The sequence below is a fragment of the Scylla paramamosain genome, chromosome 21 (genome assembly GCF_035594125.1).
Source record: "Scylla paramamosain isolate STU-SP2022 chromosome 21, ASM3559412v1, whole genome shotgun sequence".
Taxonomy (NCBI): domain Eukaryota; kingdom Metazoa; phylum Arthropoda; class Malacostraca; order Decapoda; family Portunidae; genus Scylla; species Scylla paramamosain.
Genome location: NC_087171.1, coordinates 17545767 through 17568844, shown reverse-complemented (window position 1 = coordinate 17568844; position 23078 = coordinate 17545767). Strand labels below are relative to the sequence as shown.

General features: G+C 35.6%; 1 protein-coding gene across 8 annotated transcripts in view; it reads right to left on the bottom strand.

Moving 5' to 3' along the window:
• Positions 1-840: 840 nt before the first annotated feature.
• Positions 841-23078, bottom strand: part of LOC135111129 (disks large 1 tumor suppressor protein-like) — a 196947-nt gene continuing 174709 nt past the window's right edge. For 4 of the 8 annotated variants that reach the window (XM_064024123.1, XM_064024119.1, XM_064024124.1 and 1 more), the window contains 11 exons: positions 20288-20501; positions 19732-19871; positions 18924-19072; positions 16912-17012; positions 15411-15516; positions 12251-12268; positions 8841-8885; positions 6470-6622; positions 5848-6020; positions 5420-5529; positions 841-4802 (listed from right to left, as the gene is read on the bottom strand). In XM_064024123.1, coding sequence (XP_063880193.1) covers positions 4604-4802; positions 5420-5529; positions 5848-6020; positions 6470-6622; positions 8841-8885; positions 12251-12268; positions 15411-15516; positions 16912-17012; positions 18924-19072; positions 19732-19871; positions 20288-20501 — 1408 coding nt within the window. In that variant the 3' untranslated portion in view covers positions 841-4603. The remainder of the gene's footprint in view (positions 4803-5419; positions 5530-5847; positions 6021-6469; positions 6623-8840; positions 8886-12250; positions 12269-15410; positions 15517-16911; positions 17013-18923; positions 19073-19731; positions 19872-20287; positions 20502-23078) is intronic. The other 4 variants (XM_064024117.1, XM_064024121.1, XM_064024118.1 and 1 more) reach the window with 4 other exon arrangements.

Below are 23078 nucleotides of genomic sequence, written 5' to 3'. Positions count from 1 at the left end.
TGACCTCTGATCCATATAATTTTCGAATGGGGACGGAAAACTACAATGTTCAATGCCTCAAATATTAAATTTCCTAGCCTATCCATTTGGCACAACTTTCTAGACAAGTATCCTCTCTTCACTAACAGAACTTTTAAAACTACTAAATACCTAAACAAGACATTTTTAAGTCTCATTCATGGTAAGAACAACCTCCACTAAGTTACGTGTTAAGTATCCTGACAATTCTTTTCCTCTTTCCAACTGCTATTTTTATACAGGGACCATATCCATCTTTGCATAGGGCACAGCTCTCATAGATAGGCAGTATCAAAAGCCTTTCATCTCTTCAACTGCTCTCCTACTGTAGATTGTCTCAACATTTTCATTCACTGATATAATGTTGCATTTCTTGCATCTTATGTTATTTTCATTGTTGATCTTAAATTTGCTAATGGCATGTCACTTTCCATCCCATGGCATTGCTGCCCATGACTTTACACTCATTCTTCCTTCCTATGACCTTAACCGTTTCAAACATGGGGTGATGAAACTGGCCAACTTCTTAAAATTCTCTCCTGTAGTTATTTTTGAGAACAGCATATTGACTTTTTCTAACAAATAGCTGTCTCTAAAGTAATATAGTACCTATTCTCTAAGTAATTTACAAATCAGGTATTGACAATTAAAGGGTGAGAATGGTTAGTGTCAGCAAAACATCTTGCCTTTGATAACCACCCAGTGTATCAGTTACTGTTGAGAAAAAGAGCCCATGATTAGGAATATTTTTAAGTCAATTCATACAAAGTGGGATTAATGTATTATTACTTTATAACCTTAGGGTAATTAAAAGAACACAAAGTTTTGAGATAGTGTTGTATTTACAATACGGGGTTAGAGAAGGGAGGGTCTCAGAGGATGTGCCATGGCACCTCTGAAGCTGTAGGTATTAAGGTCTGCTGAGAATGGATTGTAGTTGTGGTGCCATTGAAATCAGACTTAAAACTGTTAGTGACAGCTACAGATATATTGAGCAAACAAATGGTTTGCAGTAACAGCAAGAACAATCACTTTATTTCTTCTGTAGCTGTGATGTTAAATTTGAAGTTTCACATTTAAAACCTTCAAACCTCAGTGTTCATCTGTATTGGGAAAAAAGGCATGTATTCAGTCTTTATTGTCATTAAATAATATTCTCTCTATAAAACATTATTACGAATTTGTACAAATATCTCCAGTTAATGGTAATTATATATACTGGAAAATTAGCTTTTATAATCAAGTCCAGCATGCTACCATCTCTGCATGAGGCTTTAATGTCTGCTCATTTAGGTAAAATATACACCTGGAAAAAATAAATAACTTATTTACCCATCCTGTAACCATGAGATAGTAGCACTGATTTAAGGCCATGAGGGACTGCCACCCAGAGCCCATTAAGAGTGTTTTTGCAGCGAAGTATTGAGAGGTCACTGTTTAAATAGAGTGAAACTGGCTAGGTGATGGACATGAAATAGTAATGATAGTTACAACTTAATCATGTACTGGATGCTGTTGAAAGATTTATTTTTAAGAAGACACAAGAAGTAGTAATAGTGATTCATGCTTTCCCCAAATTTACATTAAAGCTGCAGACTTCCTCTTACTGCTTTCTGGGCTACAGTGACAGAATGGTTTGGATCTGGACATGAAAAGTTAAGGGGAGAAATAATAATTCTGCAATAATGAAAGGTCTAAAGGAATATGGAAAACTTCCTAGGACATACAAATCACATCAACAAGTCAACATGGGTTCCCTGCCCATATTTTGACAAAAGGCTTAATTGTTAGTCATTCTGAAATATAAACATATTTAAAGTTTAGTCACAGTGTCATGAACTAAACCATGTTACACAAGATTTATATACTCATAATGAATATGTAATAAATAATTATACTGTACATTGCACAATCCTTGTGCTATATGATTACAGGAAACAATTAAGTATCTAATGTAATAAGCTCTCAATGCATTATTACACCATATATTTACACACTCCAGTACATACAAACACAATGAAGAGCTTAAAGAATGACAATTATATAAGATAAAAAAAATGGCACCATAACTACACCACACAGTACCTTTATCAGGATACAGATAAATAGGTTATTGACAAAATATGTTAACAATAATTTGTAAAACGCACTTGTAACAACATGATAACTGTTTTCTGTCAGTGTTACATCACCTTCAAAACCACAGTATAATGTGTATAGAGTCTTGATACATACCCATTGCCAAGAGCAGCAATTTAACACTTGTTCTGATACAGTCAGCACTTACGTTCTTAGTCATCAGCATTGGCAGAAAAGCTACAAAATATTTTTAGTCATCTTGTGAGAACTACAACATTGTTTAAATATTTATCAGAAAACTTCCACTGCAAGAAATCAACCAAATTTCCCTATGGGTGCACCCCAGAAAATCTTAGTAAGGGAAAGAACATGAAAACCAAAACTGTATATGCTGGCCTTAAACATGTGAGGAATCTCCATTGCATCATGGGATTTTTTGTGACATCTAATGCTCTGGCAGAAAGCTGTATACAACATCTCAGGATTGTATCGTATTAGTTTTCTTCAGGGATATAACATTAAAAAACTATTACTTCATTTATGCTGACAGTCAAGAGTTAGCATAACAGAAGTTATTCATTCACAACTTGAGGAAGTAATGTACACAGTGTACATCGGCAAACATCACATTACTTTATACATAGCCAACAGTTTACCTTATTCCACACACCTGATCATTTTCCACTAAACAGCGAGTAAGTTTCTTTACTTCACTTGCTAAAATAGCCAAGATGACCATTCCATTCAGACAAGGCAGCATCTGACTGAAACATTTGGTTCAAAAGTTCTCATTCAGAGCCACATCTTGATCCTGTGTGGTCACCAGCACACAAGACACAAGGCAGTGTGGCTGAATCACTCTTAAGAGTGACCTAAGTACTAGTCCTACATGTGGTATGAGATTACATCATTCACAATGTTAACAGTCGCAAGTGTTGTCTACACCACAGAACCTGTTTTTTATTTTAATATCCATCAAACCTAATATTTCTCGAAGACTAAGGAATCAGAAAATATATATGTATGGTATGATTAATGAGGAAAGTGTCATATTTCAACAAAAGGTTCTCATGGGTTCTAACAGTATCTGTGAATCTAATGAGACATTGATAATGAGGATTTTGTTCTCAATATATGAAAGAAAAAGATAACTTCTTTGTAGGGTTGACTTCAGGAAAGATACATTATGCAGGGGTAACAGCTACATAACAAATGCATACAGAATTTTTTCCTTAATTTAACAACAGAAAAGATTCATAGTTCATGACTGCACCTAACTAAACTTAACCTAAGCAGCTTTTTGGTACCCATAATTGGTTCAGATTAGACTGGTCCAGCTTATTTTTCCTATTTAAGATATAAATTCTTGTGTTCATACCATTACTACTGATCAGTAAAGAAATGACTTCATAATTTGCCAGAAAGAAACAGTCAACTAGCAAACAAAATTAATCTGATAAATTTTCACAAATAATGAAATAAAAAAATAATTAAATTCTGCATTAATTTGTTCTAGCAACTTAATGTACAATAAGTTAACATAAGTATGAAATTAATGGCATGATTTTATAAAGAAATTTGTATACAGGATTTTCATTCAGTACACTAGATTTCATGAGCTAGACTTCAATTACATAACTATTTCATATGTTATAGACTGAAATATTCTTAATCTTTGAAATTAATTAAATTGTTAGAGCTGTCCTTTCTTATATATATATATATATATATATATATATATATATATATATATATATATATATATATATATATATATATATATATATATATATATATATATAAGTGAAAATAACATTGCTATAAAGATGAGCATTTTAATTACACAACCAAATTTTCTTAAGGATTTTGTAAGACATATGACTAGTAAATTTATCATGTGATGGAATGCAAATATTCAGCCAAGGCTTTCAAAGAGAGGAAAATAGCACTTAAGTGAAATAATAAACTGTGAACTGAAAGCCGTCAACATGATTATCTTTTTAATATAGACAAGTATTGCCTTACATGCTGCTGTTTCTGTAATCACACAGGTTTGATAATGATATCTTATATGAAGTTACACTGTATGTCTACCTGGTATTACTCAGCAAGTGACTACTATACCCCTATTGTCAAATACACATTCTTCACGTTGCAATAAAATGCATAAAACTTTAAAATACAATTAAATATTTCACTTTTGTGGGATCCATCATTTTAAAATACAACAGATGACTAAAAAATCATACAAAGCAACTATAGTCAACGAGGCCCAAGACACACCTGAGTCATCACATAACGAGTTTTTACTGCACTCTAGGATCCTCAGCTTATCTGCAACAGACATAGCTATCTGGATTTGAAAGATTAAAGGCTGTGTCAATATAATGTTTCCAAGCATATAGTAGAAACAGATTCTCTCAATAAGATAGAGTATTTCTTTCATGCAACAAAATATCTACGTGCTAGATGCTCAAACTGACCCCACAAGGGGAGTCTCCTAACCTTATAACTTTTCCTTGCAGGTCACCCAAATCTTAGGGCCAGAGTGGTGGTGGATCAGATCTTTGACCCGAGCATACACCTCCTCTGGAGTATCTCCAGCTACAATTGCCGTAAAGTATTCGCCAAAATCTCCTTCAACCTTCAATGCACGTTCATATGTTTTCCTGGCTTGTTCCTCTGTCATCCGCTTGTTCCACTCCCTAGGGACAAGAGAAAAATTGAAAAAGTTATTAATTTAGGATACTACTTAGTTTGGTAAGACCAAACATGCCCATTTCATTTAAGAAAAGTATTGCTTTTGCACTTGCTTTAAGATGTGAAACAAGCATGAACATTTTACATAAATTTAAAAAATTTCAACACGGGAATAACATGACACAGATTACATAGTAAAAAGAATAAGAACTAAACCCTACCAATTCACAAGACTTGATCAACAGAAAAATAATAAAGGAAAATATTGTAAGGATGTGTTTATCAATAAAAGGCCTATTGTTGCAATGCTAACTGTCATAAGACTCTTTTTATTACACTTAGCTAGTGACATAATATGTATAATGAAAGGCACTGATAACTTTTCCCTACTGTGCTGATAGCTGGGAAGATTAATCAGAAGAATTTTTAACCACAACTCTAGAAGATATCTTTACTTATGATGCCACACTGAGGCCACATACAGCAGCTGGATGACAGCAAGTACTCCTCATTGAGACCTCTTATTTCTTAATTCATGTGTTCAACATTTTCATGGATCTCAAATAGTTGCCAAATAAGAGCCTCATAATATAATACATAATGTGATACATATAATACTTACATTATTTGTTCAGCAGACCTTGGTTTGATGAAAATTGCAATAGGGTACAGTTGTGCTACTTGCAGTCTCTTGATAGCATTGCCACTGACATCCAGTATGCAATGCTTTCCCTTTGGAGGAAAATACAATTTATTAAGAAACATGTATCCAACTGAAGACTTGTGTAACATAACTTACAGTCCAACCCCTATGCAATAATTGTTGTGCAATGCAATTACTACTTTGGTACTTTGGTATGCTTCAATGGAAAACTGCTGTAGCTAGTAGGAACATCTTCCCCATCTGACAACTCCATATAAATGTTCTTTCTACTTCTCCCACTATCTCTACCAAAGGCAATCCACTTACAATAATACACTTTCATATTAATATTACTGAGAAAAATAAATAGGTAAATAAAAAATAAAGGAAAAAAAAGTTTTCTGTACCTTTTCAGCCACTTCTTTCACAGATGCAACAGATGTTCCATAGAGGTTGTCATTATACTGGCCAGCCTCAATAAATAGGTGGTTTTGTATGTCTCTTTCCATTTGTTCCCTTGAGGCCACGAAATGGTAATCCCGCCCATCAACTTCATATTCCCTTCGTGGCCGAGTTGTGTCTGGAAAATGATTTTGGTCATATATATGTGATGCATGATTCCATTTGCCTTTCTATATCCCCTTCTGTAAATCTAGTGTTTCATTATGTTTTTGAAGACCTTAATAAAAGTTTGAGAGAGAGAGAGAGAGAGAGAGAGAGAGAGAGAGAGAGAGAGAGAGAGAGAGAGAGAGAGAGAGAGAGAGAGAGAGAGAGAGAGAGAGAGAGAGAGAGAGAGAGAGAGAGAGAGAGAGAGAGAGAAATAAATGAGGTAAAACTGTTATAACCATCTAATCACAGTTTCCAATTCAACATCACAACTGTTATCCTGTTTCTAGCTTTCTCCACAATGTTAACAAACATTATTTAAAAACTCAGGAATAGAGATGCTCCATATTTCCACCAACAAGCAAAAAATGTTAGGGAATATGTAGTTTCTAATGAGGATCCTACAAAAGTTCAAACTCTTACGAGGGACACAGCTCCCAAACTTCTCTGGGAATTCTGATATGAGGTCATCATTGATCCGGTCTTTGAGAGGTCCCAGCAGTACCACTGGCCGGGTGTAAGAGATCTTGATTTGTTGCACTCCCTCATAACTCAGGATGATGTAGTCGTCTCCTCCTGTAATTGAAATGTGAAAATCAATTTATGTGTCATCACTGTCATACATTTGTCTCCCATACTGAACATGGTAGTGACAAGAATGCATTAACAGTTCAGTGGCAGGGCAGTTGATAATGAAAACTCTACTTGCACTATGATAGCTACTTCAGTCTGACTAGTAAGATGCTCAAGCTATGTTGTCACCGTTAATCCTCAACTGCTTCCTCTTCTTCAGTCACTTGGAATACAGTTTTCAGTGTTTCAAAATACAAGTCTTTACACTTAGTTGGCATAAGTGAAGTTCTCCTGTGAAGACTGTAGTATGAAATAGGAGAAAATAAGTGGCTCTACTGTGGGATTCAACCCTTATTTCTTTGAGGGAGAGGAAAATAAAAAACAATGCACTGAGAAAATGGAGCCTGATGCTGACTTTGGAAAACATGAGCTTCACAGGAACACCTGATGTTGATCTAAAAAGGAGTAGTGGCATGTCAGTCATGGTCCAGGACACTTTATAAGGAGGACCATGGTGATCATTAAGATCCTGTGGATAAGATATGAACTTTGACTGGCACTTTGTGTTATGGTTAAACTCTTCGGATATATTATGTTTTAAAATGTGAAGTACTACAATAGTTATCAGCTTTAATATCAATATCAAATATTCTAACTTCAATTACATAACTGGTCAACTCATCCTGTTCAGTTAAGTCACATTTCTTCCTTGTATATTGCATGCTCAATTTGGATATAAGTTTTACAAACAACTTCAAACAGCATATACTAAACTAACACTATTCTCCACCCCCCCCACTCAGATGCTGTAATTTATGAAACACTCCTTGCTTTCATAATCTATTTAACATACTGGTCATGATTATCATCTTTCCCTTAGCAACTGAAAGAAATAACTGAATTAATTCTTGAATTTCTTCAATCATTATTTTATCTTGCTTTCATAATTTCATTTCTATGCAATGACTGTTTAAAGTCAAAATTCCTTATGATTAAGAAAGGATGCTATAGAAAAGGGCTGTAAATGGCAACTAAAATAAGATGTTGTTTGATAGGGAACTTTGATTGGTTTTGTGGCCAAATCATGACATAATATACTTCACCCACTCAACTACATTTCATTCCTTCATCCTTCATCTACCTAGACATACATATTTCACACTCATTACTTTCATCACCCATTCTTATTACATCACAGGAATGGCTCAGATAACTGATTCATTTACTTGGATTCCTGTCTTTCATTCTAAATTTCACTTGCATACAGTATGTCATTGTTAGTACAAATACTTCATTATCTAATCCTTTTCATTATTTTTTATCTCCATACTTGAGGTATGATACATAATTCTCCACACGCTGGCAGCAGCTGGAATTCTAAAGTCCACTTCCAAAAGCAACACTCACAGGTCTTCCTGGATTCAGCTGTTTTCACGTAGGATTGTGTATGTTGTGATCAAAATTGTTTGGGGATGTTCACCAAAAATGGTATTTCAGGAACCACAATCAAAGTAGTACTAAGCAGAAAATATGAAAGGAAAGTCCATTGTTCAATGAGAGATTACTGAAAATTTACATCAGATGTTAGGACAGGAAACTGAAATGTTGGTGTTCAGAGATAAGATGGTGTATAGAAAGTTTAGACATATGGAGACTTTCTGTGGCCACTCGTGACAATTCAAAGGAATGAGCATTACAAAATGTAGACAAATATAAACTCACATTAATTTTTCAATTCAGTTGTGTTTACATGCTTAATGTTAGGTGTTTAGAACATGAGGATCACATTAAATTTATGCAAGAAATATGAGATGAATTATACAAAGATAATGAGCTAGTTAGAGCATATTTGTGGCACATTTGGATTTTACTTAGCTATTGCTAAAAATATAACAACACTATTGGAAGAATAACATACTGTTATTCATGATGGTAGTAACATTAAAAAAATAAGTAACAGGTGTATGTTATAAATGGCTTATATAAATACAAATGTGCATCATTTTCTTGTTAATTAGATGAAAAGTAAACACATTTAATGGATTAATGAAAGGAAAATCTAAAACACACACACACACACACACACACACACACACACACACACCAATCCACCCACCTAAAATCCATGAACTAAGGAGAGGGAAGGGAAGAAGACAGAATGAAAGGAGACATTCACACACACACAAGCAAGCCTATACGGCAACACGTGGGGAATACTCACTCATGCTTCTGCTATCGCTTTCTCCATCATTTGTGGCTATGGAGGCTGCAAAGAGAGACACACAATCAACACAGCAGACTCATCTAGTGAGCCAGCATGCACACTCAGCTCTGCATAAACAGCTCTACAATGCAAGGCATGTAAAATGCATTATATCAAAATTTATCTTAAATAATTCCACCTCTAACATGGAAGCATGCTTTTATAATATTATTTAAATAGTTACTTTTTATGTGCAGCTGGAATTTGTCAAACAATATCAACATGCTATTTAATAAAAAAGTTTAAATAGACTAAAATACTTTAATTTAACTAGACAACATAAGTTTATTCTACTGATCAACCAACTAATTACTAGCAGCTCAGAAAATTATCTTAAAGTTCAGCTGAATTCACTGACTTTTAATGAAAAAAAAAATGTAAAAAATTAAAGTAAAATCTACTGGAAGGTAAAAAAAAAAATTATAAAAAAATAAATATAAAAATAAATAAAATAAATAGAATACAGTAAAATAAAAATAAAAATACACCATAATTTGGACTTATCAAGAAAAAAAAGTTTTTCCCACTAACAAAATCAAGGTGCACTTTGTTGCACTGCAAGGGTGGCCTGCAGCACTGCCAAATATAGGTTACATATAACTGTTTATGGTAATTTACATTTTCTTTTTTTGTAACCTTAAATCAATATTTTTTTCTTAAAGATGGCCTTTGTTTTTTCTCTTGTGTAAAGTATAGGTCTCTGCACATTTCCATTATACTGTAGGGATTTTAGAGATCAATGTCCTGTGAAAAAAAAAAAAGAAAAAAAAAATACAATAAATTAAAAAAATGGTTTTCTAGTAAAATGCGAACCTTTAAGTAAAGTACCAGAAAAAGGAAAATTTGTTTGGTGATCAATGTGCACCAATTATAATTTTCTGTTTAGCCAAAAATACTTCACACTAATGCCATGCTTAGCATACTTATTTAGTGGGAGAGTTTATGTTTAAGGAACCAACTATACTCTATTTGAAAATTTTAGAAACAAACTCCTCCTACAGGGATAGGCATCTCCATTCTTGCCTCCCATTGGGTGAGGGAATCCAGTAAGACTGTGCATTCTACAGAGCCTTAATGTTTCTTTAATAGCACATCACACATTTCTTTCACCAGTAAATGTCTTATGACTTGAGCATAAAGTGAGTCAAGTACATTTCTTGAAGAAGAGATACAGTGGTATAAGTAAAAATGCTTGTACAATTCTGTGTGAGCAAGAGAATGAAATCTGTCAGACATACACTTTTTACGTCCACATTTGTGTGTGATAAGCACCCAGGATAAGCATGAGCTGAATGAGCTAGGATTCTGAGCAAAATCTTTTGTAGTTTCATTACTGCAATGAACCTTATTCATGTATGTTAAAGCACTTGTCAGTGTCTGAAAGTGATATGGAAAATTCATTGATAATCCACATTTTCAACTGAAATAGATATAGTATTATATAATTATATATATATATATATATATATATATATATATATAGAGAGAGAGAGAGAGAGAGAGAGAGAGAGAGAGAGAGAGAGAGAGAGAGAGAGAGAGAGAGAGAGAGAGAGAGAGAGAGAGAGAGAGAGAGAGAGGAGAGAGAGAGGAGAGAGAGAGAGGAGAGAGAGAGAGAGAGAGAGAGAGAGAGAGAGGAGAGAGAGAGAGAGAGAGAGAGAGAGAGAGGAGAGAGAGAGAGAGAGAGAGCTGACTTGACTGCTTGTGTTTTGGATCTTCCCTTTGTCTAAAAATAACTAGCAATGATGAAATTGCCACAATTTATCTACATAAGCAAAATAAATGCAGTGCTTTAGCAACTAAATAACTGATAAATCAGTGATGTGATAGTTCAAAGGTTTTCAAAATCTTTCATGTAATTTAATGCAAGCAATACCAAAGTGATTAAATGGTGAATTCATTGCTTAACTGATAAAGGCCTATACACAGATCCAGATTATATATGAAAATGACATTTCTGCCATGCAACTATCATCATAAGATACCACCTCTTTGGCATGGAACATTCAGGGTCATTTTAAATAATCTGTACTCTTCTCTGGGATGCCCTTACAGAGGTATATGAATGCTTGCTGAATTACTTGCCTGTTTTCTCATTTTCCCTCAAACACACCACACACACACTCATACACATTTCATTCTAATTTTATCTTATGTACATCTAAAACTAATCATTCAACATTATGTAAGTAATATCACCACTCCTGTTCTTGTCTAGCTTAATTATTTTAAGTTTCATGGCATTTTCTTATGAAACAGTTAATCAGGACATTAAAACCTTACTCAGTATTTTCAGTGAAAGACTTATTTTCTTAAAATAAACTTAAGTGAATCGACAAAATCTAGCAAATTTATGGGATAATATAAGATAAAAAAGGTATTTGCATCAAGAAAACCTAAAAGCAAATGAATGCTGAATTAGGCAGGTTTAGGAGAGGACAAGATTGTATTGATCAAGGAACTGAGCTGAAAAAAAGTGATAAAAAATGGGAGAGGAAAAGATCTGTATGTGGCATTTATGCGAGTGAGAAATGGAGGAGGAAAGAAAAGTAGTGGTGTGAATACCTGGTCATTGCAGTTTAAGTAGTGAAAGTGTGTGTGATAGATTAAGTATGTCTGTCAAAGCTAAAAGATTGAACTATAGAGTGATAAAGATGATAACATTCACAACTTTCTGATGGTTTTTATCAAGGGAGAAAAGATGACAAGGATAGGTGGAGTAGAAGCTGTGGGTGTACAGACAATGCTGGAAAAACCTGTGAGGGAAGAGAGGTTGAAGGTGATGGTGTGCACAACGGTGAACTGGAATACATGGATAGGAGCACATCAAGGTACTTCTACCAATGACAGTCCCTTGAGTAAACTCTAAGGAACATATCTCAGAGCACATTAGATAAGATTAAATTATAACTCTTAATTTATTAGCTAAGGCACAGTCCTAGTTTCAGATATTATTCTCTACTATCCCTAAAAGCTATACTCTATTGTTCCTAAAAAGCCATGTTTTTATTAAAATGAATAAAGATCTACAAAGAGTATAAAAGGAATATGGTTTTACAGGAGCAAATATCATATGGCCCATAGTTTCAAGTGTTAGGTAAAATTATTATAAGCCTAGTGTATTATGCATTCTAAAACACACAGGCTATCACAAATGTCAATTGTTCTAGAGGGTATTGTGACTTGAGTACATATACACCAAATATGTCCATCAGAGCCAAAAGATATATAAATTATTCACATGCTTAATAAAGGAAGCTTTATAAATATCTTAAAATCAATTTGCCAACAATTGGAATAAATAACTTTAAAATGAAGTAGAAGGTAAGCATAGCAGAGCACAAGCCTAAAACATCAGGGAAACATCTTACCTTCAAAGTCCTCATCAACTTTAGGAAACGATGCAAAGAGAGGAACTGTTATTTTTACACACACAGACTATTGACGGTAGACAATATTCATGTATTTTTATGAGTCATATGAAACATTATTTGGCTAGCCAGCAAGCACCATTAATTGCAGATTTCCCAATTCTACAACCAATGAAAGCTAATACTGTAAGCTTAGTATCCATGGCAATAGTATTTATGACACAAAGAGACACCAGCATTAATACCACCCAATTCCTTCAAAAATAAATATAAAACAGCTAGAGTGAGACACAGTGGCAAGTTTGCACAGTAAGGAATATGAATGCCTGAACCTGTTATTTACTCACACTTCTGATGCTCAACATAAGCATACAATCAAACTTAAAAATTATTCACATGCACCAAGACCTTACTTTCATGCTCATTAAAAGTATACATTCAGTTGCTGAAGTTAGAAATTATACATATTGACACATTCATATTTCATCAACTTACACAAATGTGAATGAAGAACAAATAATTTGTGCTACTGCAGTTTGATGTGGCAATGTTTTGAACACAAACATGCACTGTTGCTAAATGTAGCGCTTCAGTAAAATAATAAATGGTGGCAGGGACAAGCTTTATGTTGCAAATAATGACTATCAAATTAAGTTTACAAAATGGAGCTCATTTGTGACTGGCATGTTTTAAGATAAAGTTTTCAGATGAAAAGAAAATTTCATTTAAACGCAGCACACTTTCATCTACTGTATAGCATTCACTCATTCATGCTCTTTACTTTTACTTCAGCTTCCTTCTAAGTTTTTAATAATGCTGGTGTCTATAAACTTTCCTTCAATCAATATTAAACAAGTGGTTTTCTTCCTGTAACTACCATAACTTATTTTTTTCAGTCACTTGTCAAAATACTTCAATACAACTTTGACCTTCCATTCTTCCTCTGATATCAATAGCTACTACACATTACTACATTCTAATCTATTACTGTCAATGCTGTTGACATCAGTACCCCACCATTAAGTGAGCAGTCACAAGATATATGCAACAAAAATTTTGATTTCAAAACTTTCCTGCACTTGAAAAGTAGATTGTACATTTCTTCCTAAGTGGGAACTGTTATGCTTTACTGTAATGACATTTAACCCATGAAGATGATATCAGAAGACTGGAGTGGACTATAAAGAACATGGGGTACTAGAAACACAATGATACTGTGTGAGATGACATAATAAGAGATAAAAAAAAATCCTATAATATCTGTCAAATATCACTAATGTTTTAATCTTAATAAAAAAAAAATCATACAACCAATAAAAATTGAATACAAAATATAAGCAAATGTAGATTTTTTTTTTACTTACTTTCTTTTTCCATTTTTTTCATCCAAGCCTATCAATACACTAGGATGACATCCCTTGTGAAGGAGGATGGGTGAGATAAGGCACCACACACACACACACACACACACACACACACACACACACACACACACACACACACACACACACACACACACACACACACACACACAATCACAAGCATTCCCTTATATCTTATCTCTGACAAATAGATAGACGAATGAGAGAGAGTGTAGCAATTACAATACATGCTCATGAAGTTGTTGTGATTTGATAATTTCTTTGTGACAAGGTTTTCATATAAGAAAAGAAACAGAATAAAAAACAACTACCATTAAATTAAAGGTATTATCATGAATGAAGAGAATATTGAAAAGTGTATGCATAAAAATGTTGCCAAGAATGAGCATCAGCACTACTCATTTTAATAGATATGGTAGTAAGTACTACACAAGAAAATACCTGATAATTCTAGTTATTTAAGCTAACATTTATTAAATTGAGTATATAAGGTATATATAAGCATAACTTTCTGAAACTTTTCACAATAAATAATCTTAAAACATTCTTATCAACACAACTTATGTGATATTATTGTGAACACAAATTAAGTGATACCCAGGTAACAACTTCTTTCCTTCTTCTCCAAGCTACATAACACTATCTGATGGCAGCCCTCACTCAGGGTGCTTAGTTTTCTCACCAATAATACAGGCACATGGGATGCACTATGAAAGGAAGAGAGATGTATTGGCAAAGACACTACACTAGAACATTAATAACATCACAGGACCGACATCATTATAATGCTATTGAGTGGAATGTGCAGTTTTGCCTGTGTGTGTGAAGAACGGATGACAAAACTAATGAAGGAATGTACAGCAGATCTATTGTGTGGTTCAAAATGAAGAGACTAAGCATAACATACTGAATGAAATGAGTAAAAAGAATGACCTCCAGTGAAATGGAAGATCAAAGCTGTGTGTGTAAAATGAAGTGGTGAGGAGCATGTGAAGAAATAAAAGAAGGGCAACAAGTGACAGTGTTGCATGTATCCCATCTGCTCTTAAGAACATGTGAAATATACAAGAGAGAGAGAGAGAGAGAGAGAGAGAGAGAGAGAGAGAGAGAGAGAGAGAGAGAGAGAGAGAGAGAGAGAGAGAGAGAGAGAGAGAGAGAGAGAGAGAGAGAGAGAGAGAGAGAGAGAGAGAGAGAGAGAGAGAGAGAGAGAGAGAGAGAGAGAGAGAGAGAGAGAATCTTTCAGCAGATGACATTGAAGTATGGTTTTGTATAGGAGAGACATGAACAGAATAGTAGTGTGGATGGCAACTGAGTATGAGTTTAATCCTTTCCTTGCTGTCACTCTTACATTTTCTTACTTCTCTTCATCTTCATGAGTTGGATTTTCATTGTTTATTGTGAAATAGGAAAAACCAGTCACTAGGGAAGTGAAAGCTCTTAACAATATTTTCATTTCTGTGTTCTGCATACAAATGAATAATCTAGATTTAGCACTGTCCTGATATACCTTTCAGTACAGTGAATCATACAACATGCTTATAACACTACATCTTCAACAACTTATACTATCAGAGCTATTTGAGAGAGAGAGAGAGAGAGAGAGAGAGAGAGAGAGAGAGAGAGAGAGAGAGAGAGAGAGAGAGAGAGAGAGAGAGAGAGAGAGAGAGAAAAAAAAAAAAAAAAAGCTGAAAATGGAAATAGAATGACAGGATAAAATAAACTTATTCTAAGTTCCATATCAATAAATAAATGGAACAGGCCATGCAAATAGTACTTACGCTCATTGTCAGACCCATCTTCTGATTTATCATCTTTGCTCTTGTTTAGGAATGGGAATTTTCGACTAAATGACAAGGTCTTTTTCTTCCTTTCTAGTGTTGATTGCTGGAAAAAGATGCTATAATTACTTCTCCTAATGATAAGTACTAAGAGGAGAAAAGCAGAACACCTTAAGTTTCATTCTATTGTTAAAGATTCAGTGCATCCAGGACTCAGTACATTTATCTATTTAAACACTTCAATTAATTCTAGCCTTTTTTGTTAAATCCCAAGTCTAATTTCTTGGCTTTGATTTCACATATAACAAACAAGTCTCTCTTAGAATAGTGATTCTTGCAAAGAAAACCTTCCTTATCTTTCCCACACATCTATCTTGACAACCTGGTTTCTGTATTCATCTTGAGTTCTTTACTTATGCTTATATATATGCATACATATGTGTTTATGTACGTATATGTGTGTGCATGTTATAGATTGATGCATAAGTATAACTAATCTCCACTGAAGGATGTGAAGATACTGTACACATGAAAATACACTAGGTATTTCTATGATTCTGTTATTATTGCAAACACACTTCAAAACTGCATTTCTAATTAATTTCACACAACTGTGCATTTCTTTTTGACTATGTCTGCTGGCCCCTTAAGGTGTGGTGTGTTTCTGATCTCACGCACGAGATACAATCCAAAAGCTTTTGTATTGTTGGCGTGGAGTGCTGATGGGTAGCAGTACAGACTTGAAGCATTATGGAGTGCTAAACAACTGCATACTTGCACACAGTGCAAAGTGATGATCACCCTGCTGAGGTAGAACAGGCAGGGAAGTTGAAGACTTAACTATGAGAGAGGTCACAGTTGGCACTAGATTAATGAAATTTGGCCAAATATGTTTCTGCCTCTTATGGAGAGATCATGTGATAAGCCAATGTATTTGTAACATGAATATCAGCATTAAACAATATTATTGTTAATACCATTCAACAATTTACTGAAGGATTACTGATTAGGTATCATGTGAGTTTCATGCAGGTACTGTGCTGAAAAATCAGTGGGTAGGTGGTGGGTGTGGGCAAGAACACTGGAGGTGAGGTGTGAGTGTGGGTCATATGTATGAATGTGAGGAGGATAGGAGCATAAATAATGGTGGTGTGGGATGGGTCTGAGGAAAAGTGTGTGTGTGTGTGTGTGTGTGTGTGTGTGTGTGTGTGTGTGTGTGTGTGTGTGTGTGTGTGTGTGTGTGTGTGTGTGTGTGTGTGTGTGTGTGTGTGTGTGTGTGTGTGTGTGTGTGTGTGTGTGTGTGTGTGTGTGTTTCAAACTCCAAACTGATAAAATCTGTAGGCATATTTTTCATTTGCAAGATGCTTGCCCTTTATATTTTATATTTACCAATAATTCTTTAATTAACTATATTTTAACTTGCCTTCTAATTTTACAGACTTATATTTTAGATAAATTTTCAATAAAATTTTTAGTTAATGTAAGTGTGAGGATTACAAACCCTGGCATCAGTGTTGTTCTTGCCCTGGAAAGCCACAGATCGTAATCTTGCTTTTTGCTTCTTCTCCCAGCGAGCTTTACTGGGAATGATACCAGTAGTTCCTGGAGAAATTTAAGAAGTGTAGTAGAAGTAGTAATATTAAAGATTGCCTTATGACAATAACTATGTTAAATTACTTTTCCAAAGTTTAATTATTAGATTACATTCAGTGTGTATGGAGAACTACTTGTGGATTTCCAAACCAGACCAAATTCACCCAAGAAAACATGGCATGAGCTCCTAGGGAGAGATCTAAAAACCAAGGGGACCTGACCTAGAGTTGTGCTTTCTCTTACTTGACAGACTGCCATCAAGGTGACAAAGGCTGACCCCAGTAAATGTGGAACTTACCTTTCAAAATGGTGAACTTGAAACTATGATTGCAACTATTACAAATGGATTTCGTGCAGAGTTCACTTCAAGCAAAACAGCAAGCTGTGTTTTGTAGTGAAGTACACACACACATGCCACTCATCAAAAGTAATAAACCTTTATGAATGGTTTTTCAGAATTACATTACATAAAAAGCTTTCAATTCTATTGAAACCTCTGCACTTATTTGAACAGTAAAATAATGTGCGTAAGAAATATATATGACAGAACACAACTACAGACACAACACTGTAACTGTAAGGTAGTATTTCAAGAACAGATCAAGAATATTTCATTCTTAGATTTTTCCATGGTATTGCAGTAATAAGTAAATCAGAGAACAGGAAGATAGCAACAATGAACAAAAAATTTTTCTTGAAAAATTGATGAGTACTAAAAATGAACATGAAGAATATGGAAAGAAGAAAGCACAAGGGTTTAAGGCAATATGTCTCTACAAAGTACTGTTCTGATTTCCTATGGAGTGATTACTGTTTCTATTCCTATTATAACTATCCCATGGATGAGCCTGAAGCTATGCTACTCTTACCTCCTAAGGAATTTCCACAATCATCCAATCAATTAACCTGAGGCTGTAATATTCCCCGACTTTGGATTCCTTTCTACTGCTGGTTCCTATTATTATAAGCATATTAACAGAAAAGTTTCACAGGATTTTGTTTTACAATCCACTCTTCCTATTATATGTCACATCTCATTCAAAATCTGTGTATTTTTCAATGTTATTTGAAAAAAAAACAACAACAAAAAAAAAGACTTTCAAGAAGAATAACATGATTCATGCAAGATACTATGGAACGTCTTACAAGAAACTGATAGTAGGACAGTTAAGCAGAACAATGACATTGCAGCAAACAGACTGACAAACTCCACTGGGCTATGGCTGAATGTAACATTCATGCCTATAATTTCTGCTGGTTTGATCCTGGCATTTCCTTGCTTATATGAGGAAGCCTCATTTTGGTAGATTTACTGAAATTAAGTTTTTCACTATTTTGAAAGTTAAATAGTTTTCTCCTAATCTTTTGATGTGAATTAATTTTATGTAATCAAGCTGAAATACATGGATGGCCACTGATTTTGTTGCCAAAACAGAGGTAAAGTAATGTAGATGAGGCAATTGTTAATCTCATGGTTCATGTATGTATGAGTGCAATCTTGATTATGTGAAACATTTTGTAAGCATTATGAAAAAAAGTAAAATGCTTTCTGTTACATGAAACAAGCACTAGATTTATGGATGACAGTATATATCTGTCTCTCATAGCTTGTGTCCATATCTGTTTTTCAGAAAATTTTGGTTTGACAATGTAAAGCATATACATACTTATAATTGATCTAAAAAGGCAAGCTGCAGTCACTTAATATTAAACTTTTAATGAAGAATGCACAACAATATAACAGTGAGGCAAAGAACACTCTATAACTTTCACTTAATTAATTTCTTGTTCAATACTTTTCTTAACTTATCTATTGATAAATTTGGACATCATTTGGCAAAGAAAATTAGATTTCTTGAATATCTATAAAATTTGAAGAAATAAATACCTAAATAAATGCATAAATAAGTCAATACTGACCTTCTTCCTCCCCGGTGGGCAAGACACGTCTTGCTTGCCACCACTGGTCATCTGAGGCATTGGTTACATGCAGGATCTCTCCATAGTTGAAGGCAAGGCCACGGGAGGGCAACCCATCATCCCGATTGGGATCATAGTCGAATAATGCTCTGTGGATTCAAAACACTTTGTTTGAATGCCTAATGGTACAAGTTTTAAATCTGGAAGTAAGTGCACAGGATTAATCTCTCTGACAATGGCATACAGATGAACATTATGAATGTAAATGTTGTCACAAAAACATTATAGTAAATTATGTGCATAAGAGAAGAGACAGTAAAGGAGAAGGACATCATGTGAGTAGGTTAAAGAACGGATGAAGGGAAAGGGATGAGGGGGAAAGCAGATGGATGGAGGAGAGTGAAGACAGGTGGAAAAAATTACAAGTAAAATGTAATGGATAATGTCAGTAATACTATAAAAGGAGGGAGGGAGAGAGAGAGAGAGAGAGAGAGAGAGAGAGAGAGAGAGAGAGAGAGAGAGAGAGAGAGAGAGAGAGAGAGAGAGAGAGAGAGAGAGAGAGAGAGAGAGAGAGAGAGAGAGAGAGAGAGAGAGAGAGAGAGAGAGAGAGAGAGAGAGAGAGAGAGAGAGAGAGAGAGAGAGAGAGAGAGAGAGAGAGAGAGAGAGAGAGAGAGATATGATCAGTAGCAAGTAGTGAGCAAATAAAGCCAGTGGTTTAGGGAAATAGATGTATGGCTGATTAAAAAACATACTCTACATATGAACTGTTTTCTAAGTATACCTCAGACAAAAAAAAATATAATGTTACCTGACATAGAGACTTCGCTTCTGCGTAGTTCTTAGTGTGCCAGACATCATCTGTTGCTTAAGATCATGGATTTTGGCCTCAAATCGGTTGTACTCATCAGGTTTGTATTGCACCGTCAAATTCACTGTCTGTCCACATCCCTGCAGAAAGTAACTGGAGCTAAAATACAAGTCTTTGAAAGTGTAGTATATAGACTCCACCTTAAAGAAAAAGTTATCATCTGTAACTGTTGATGCACTTGATAAATCTAAAACGACAAGATGGAGAAACCATTAGTTTTGGTAACGGTGATTCTTGGTTTAGATCTGACAGACTAAAGGCTAAAAGTTTCAGATATTTCATCAATACTTTGTTTCAAGTAGTGTTGTTAGCTGGAGTGCCACAGTAGTAGCTCGTATTCCACATCATAAAAATATCTATCCTGTGCAATAATCAGTACATTCCCATAATCCATTACATGATGGCAATGTTTTATTGTCACTGGGAGGCACTGCAGTGTGTCTCCTTCTGAGAGCCTGATGGCAAGGCATACTAACCACGTGGCACTGGGTCTCACCTTGAGAGCTTGTGCAGCTTGCTCATGGGTGGCAATTCGTAAGTCAGTGCCATTAACATTGAGAATCTGGTCGCCACGCCTCAGCTCCCCAGACAGGTCAGCGGGCCCTCCAGCTAAAATGAAGGAGATAAATATTCCTTCACCATCTTCTCCACCAACGATATTGAAGCCCAGGCCTGATGTACCCTTGGATAGTGTGACTCTGCGAGGTTCTCTGCAGGAAAGAGAAAAAAGCAGTATTAGTGAATTATTCCAATATTAATTTGGTTTCTATGTGTTACCAATATAGGTTACACACAATTGGGAGAGTAGACAGCCTCCCTTCAAACCCCAGTCCCCATTAACGCCTCAAGGACTCAGTGCGTGGCTTGCCCACTACTGGCTGGCTGCCGCCGCGCCTCTGAGTAAACAAACTCGAATAAACAGGAAACTATGAGTGCACCATAAACTTTGGCAAGGCCGATTTTCACTCGGAGAGAATTTCGTAAGAATAACTTTTGCATCTCTTTGCCAAGCAGTAACTAGTGATTACCAAAGGTGCAAATCTTCCAAACATTTCTTGCTGACGGAAGTCTTGCTGGGATAAAAACAAAATGCGTTTAATTACACTATACACGACACCACAATGAAACCCCAACACAAAGACCTCTCAGTGAAAGATTTGTTCTCTCGCTTGTCTAAAACACATAATAAATAAATAAATAAATAAATAAATAAATAAATAAATAAATGAATAAAATAAATAAATAAATAAAATCCAGTGCAGTAGCCAGTGCATGGGGCGTCCCGTGTCATGGCGGTGGAATAGCAACACAGCTTGTCTGAATATGTATCAGTGAACAAAAGACACTGAGCACATGTAAATATTTAACGAGACATTTCTTACGTAATTGCCGTGGACAGCACGCTACGCACAATGTACAACTGATAGCGCACAGCCAGGTCATTGATCACCTTACGTCCTTGACTCAGCCGCTATACATTATAGTAATGATACCATAGTATGGTGGCAGTGGATGTTGGGCTATTTGCGTTTAAAGTGTAGGGACCAGGGCTATGTAGGATGGAGCCCGGATGGCGGTGGTGATAGTAATGCTTCCGGGGAACGGTAGTAGTAGTAACACTAACTGAAACAGGAGGGGGAGGAAGAGGAAGGGGAGTTATTGTGAGAGCGTACGTAGTATATGGGTTTTGTATTTCTGGTTTGTCGCAATGTGGCTTGAAGTTATTTTATCTAATAATAATAATAATAATAATAATAATAATAATAATAATAATAATAATAATAATAATAATAACAATAATAATAATAATACCATTACTACCACTGTCATTATCATTAATATACAGTTAGGCTGACGTGAGCAGCTTTCGGTTTTTCTGCGGAGAACAAATGGTCGATCCCAGGGCGAGGCGATACAATCACGCGTCAACGGCGGCATCTCTTGAGGACACACGCTACCCCCGAGACTCGGCAATGGTAGCAGCAGTTGTGAAGGAAGCAGTAATAGCAGTAATTGCACGCACGCGAAGAAAAAAAAAAAAAAAAAAAAAAAAAAAAAAAAAAAAGCGGCTCACAGAGTTGAATTGTGAGCCCTTGTGTTACTCTTGAAACGACACTCCCTGACGTGGCCCTTCTCACTGTATGGTTCTTCTGTTGTCTTCGTTCTCTTTCCTTATCTGTTAACTTCATACCCAAAATATAAACAGTGCTCTTTGTTTTCTCTTTGTCTCATACAGCTAAACTTGCAGCTTCTTACCACATAATGGAACAAGGAGAGGAACACGAAAGCACATGCATACATTACAGTCTACAAGGCAAACTTAAATACACAAAGGATAGATATATTTTCTCCCATCCACTCCGAGTACTAGACATCCAAGGCCTTTCTATAGCCCTCCTCACTCCCCGCCCTTGACGGTGGTGTAACCTTACGGCCCTGAGAGTGATGCCGCCGCCTCCTCCTATCCCTTTCCCTGTTTATTGGTTCCTAGTACTTCCTGAGAAAGAATGTATAAGCAGATTAAACAGTATCAGTGAATAATATTGAAGCAAGCAAGCAAGCAAGTAAGAAAGACAAGTAAAAAAATGAATGAAATAAAAGAGGGTAAGGGGATTAACTCAGAACGTGATGAAAGGTAAACTTTAAAATTTCATATTACGTAATATTGAGAGAGAGAGAGAGAGAGAGAGAGAGAGAGAGAGAGAGAGAGAGAGAGAGAGAGAGAGAGAGAGAGAGAGAGAGAGAGAGAGAGAGAGAGAGAGAGAGAGAGAGAGATATTGGGTGACAAAGCTATACCATCAAATAAAAAAAAATATACATAATTTTATACCTCTTGTACCTCTTGGAGAACGACGTGGAGGAGGAGGAGGAGGAGGAGGAGGAGGAGGAGGAGGAGGAGGAGGAGGAGGAGGAGGAGGAGGAGGAGGAGGAGGAGGAAATACAAACCAAATTCAATGTAACAAATGGACGCAATTCGTTTTAATCCTATCAAGTACTTATTTCTCATTCTCTCTCAGTTCATGAAGAGACACACCCATTCCACATATCACACCTACGCTGTAATTCCTATTCCTAGCCTGCCCTCTCCTGCAATCCCATTCCTCTCCTTCCTCCCTCCACATCCTCACACCTGCCCCTCTTCTTAACCCCTCACCTGCTCTCTTCTCAGCCCCTCACCTGCTCTCCGTATCACACCGTCTGCCACTCATTGGTTCTCCTTAGATTTTCCATTCCAAGCACACCTGACACTAAGTCCTTAAGCACACTCATGAATGTAACTGTACACC